Genomic DNA, 1,850 nt, shown 5'->3' on the forward strand with positions numbered 1-1,850 from the left:
TCTTGTCCAGGAAAAGGGGTTAGCACACGAAAGGAGAAGAGAGGCTGTCTGGTTACACTTGTGCTAACAGGTGTGTGAACACTGCAATTCCAGGAAAAGTCTAAATTCCAGCACCAGGCTTCCAACGTTACGAGAACAGTGGTTGTGTCCAGGGGAGCTCCAGCCCTGCAGCTGGGAATACAGACTCATGGTGTTTCCTCCACGGAGCATGAACATCCTTCCCACAAAAGGCTCCGAATTCTCTCTTTTGGACCAGTTCATCAGTTACTCCTGACTTTAAACACCACCAGAGTTCCTGTTCCAAATCATGCCAACGCAAGAGCTAGGGGGAGAGAAGTCCTGCAGGAAGCGCTAAACTATTTAAAGATGTTAAATTCTGGGGGTGTAGGTTACCAAAACCTCTCTGAACTCCCAACACTGCGTCCCAAAGTGATCCCCCTCCAAACCAATAGGAAGCTCTGCCTAGCGCAGGAGAACATCATTGCACTCCCATTCCCACCCCACCACATGTGGCTCTGCTGCTCTATTCCCCCACAGGGCTTTTAAACATCTGCAGGATCGTCTTCTGCCTGTCCTTAGGCAGTGAACAGATCTCACTCGTGTCACTGGTATTGACCACACAATTCAAAACCTTTCCCGCCTTGGTGCTGGGGGATTTCACCCTGGCCCTGGCAGGGGACTGCCAGTTTTCATTGCAGGAGCCCTTCCGAGGCTTGTGGTGGCTGCTTTCAGCCTGGTTTTTTGATCCCTTTGTGTCTTTGGCCACCTTGGCCCCTGCCTTCCTGGCCAGAGAGGCTTTTGCTGAGCGAGGCAGCTTGGCACGCAGGAGGTACTCGTCTGGAGAGCCCTTCTGCCGGTTCAGTCGCCTGTCCTCCTTGTCCAGCTCCTGCTGCAGCTGCAGAGCCAGCTGCCTGTCCTGCTCCTCCTGCCTGCGCCTCTGGTAGAACTCCTGCTCAAAGGCTTTTTGTGTCTGCAAGTTGAAGTTGCTGCTCTGCTCCCCTGGGTCCTCCACGTCCTCCGAGGAGGTTCTTCTCCTCTTGTCAAGTGCGCACGAGTCATTCACGGTGCCAGCTGGAGCCTCTAGCAGCTTCCTTTTTGGAGTCTCCTTAGTGTTCTGTGGCTTCTCTGGTGTCTCTTCACCCAGGAGCCCAGCCACCTCCCCTGGGTCACACATTGCACTCTGCCTGTCCAACACTGGGGAGTTCATTCCTGACTGGACAGAGGTAGGAGTTTCAGCAGCCTCTTTGAGGTTTACGCCTTTTACACATGTTAATCTGCCACTGTCTGACTGAATTCCACCACCTCCACCTTGGGATCTGTAAAGAGCTGTTCCAGAGCCTTCCCCTTCTGTGGCTGCATGAGGTGTACCTGGAACTCCATCCCCCAAGCAATCTGGTCCTGGTGTTCTCCCCTGCTTGCCAGCAGCAGTTTCCCCCGAAGCTGAGGCACTGAAGTAGCTCATGCATGACTCCAAAAACAAGTCCTTAGCACTGGAATCTCTGTTGACACTGGTCAGCTGTGGAGACAAGGTGGGCATTTCCTCCTGCTCGTCCTGCAGTGCAGCACTGCTGCCTTGGGTGCTGCTGGGCTCCTGGAGAGGAGGGAGAGAACACAGGTAAAGTACATTTGTCACACTGAGAAGTAACAAGCTGTGAGTAAACCCCAAACATCACTCCTAACTCTTCTGGGACAGCAACTTGGATTCTCCACTTTTAGAAGATACGCAATTGTTTAATACTAATGAAGATAAAACCACCTGTAGAGGCTCAGCTAAGGGGCTGGAACCACACACACCAGCAGCATCCTCCCCTCATCACATCTGCTCCTCTGCTTCTGAGGCCTAGCAGGAA

At 52.9% G+C, this 1,850-nt stretch overlaps 1 protein-coding gene across 1 annotated transcript in view; it reads right to left on the reverse strand.

Moving 5' to 3' along the window:
• Positions 1-523: 523 nt before the first annotated feature.
• Positions 524-1,850, reverse strand: part of RNF168 (ring finger protein 168, E3 ubiquitin protein ligase) — a 4,771-nt gene continuing 3,444 nt past the window's right edge. The window contains exon 6 of the mRNA XM_009069637.1: positions 524-1,591. Coding sequence (XP_009067885.1) covers positions 524-1,591 — 1,068 coding nt within the window. The remainder of the gene's footprint in view (positions 1,592-1,850) is intronic.

Source organism: Acanthisitta chloris, unplaced genomic scaffold (assembly GCF_000695815.1).
Source record: "Acanthisitta chloris isolate BGI_N310 unplaced genomic scaffold, ASM69581v1 scaffold14432, whole genome shotgun sequence".
NCBI lineage: Eukaryota > Metazoa > Chordata > Aves > Passeriformes > Acanthisittidae > Acanthisitta > Acanthisitta chloris.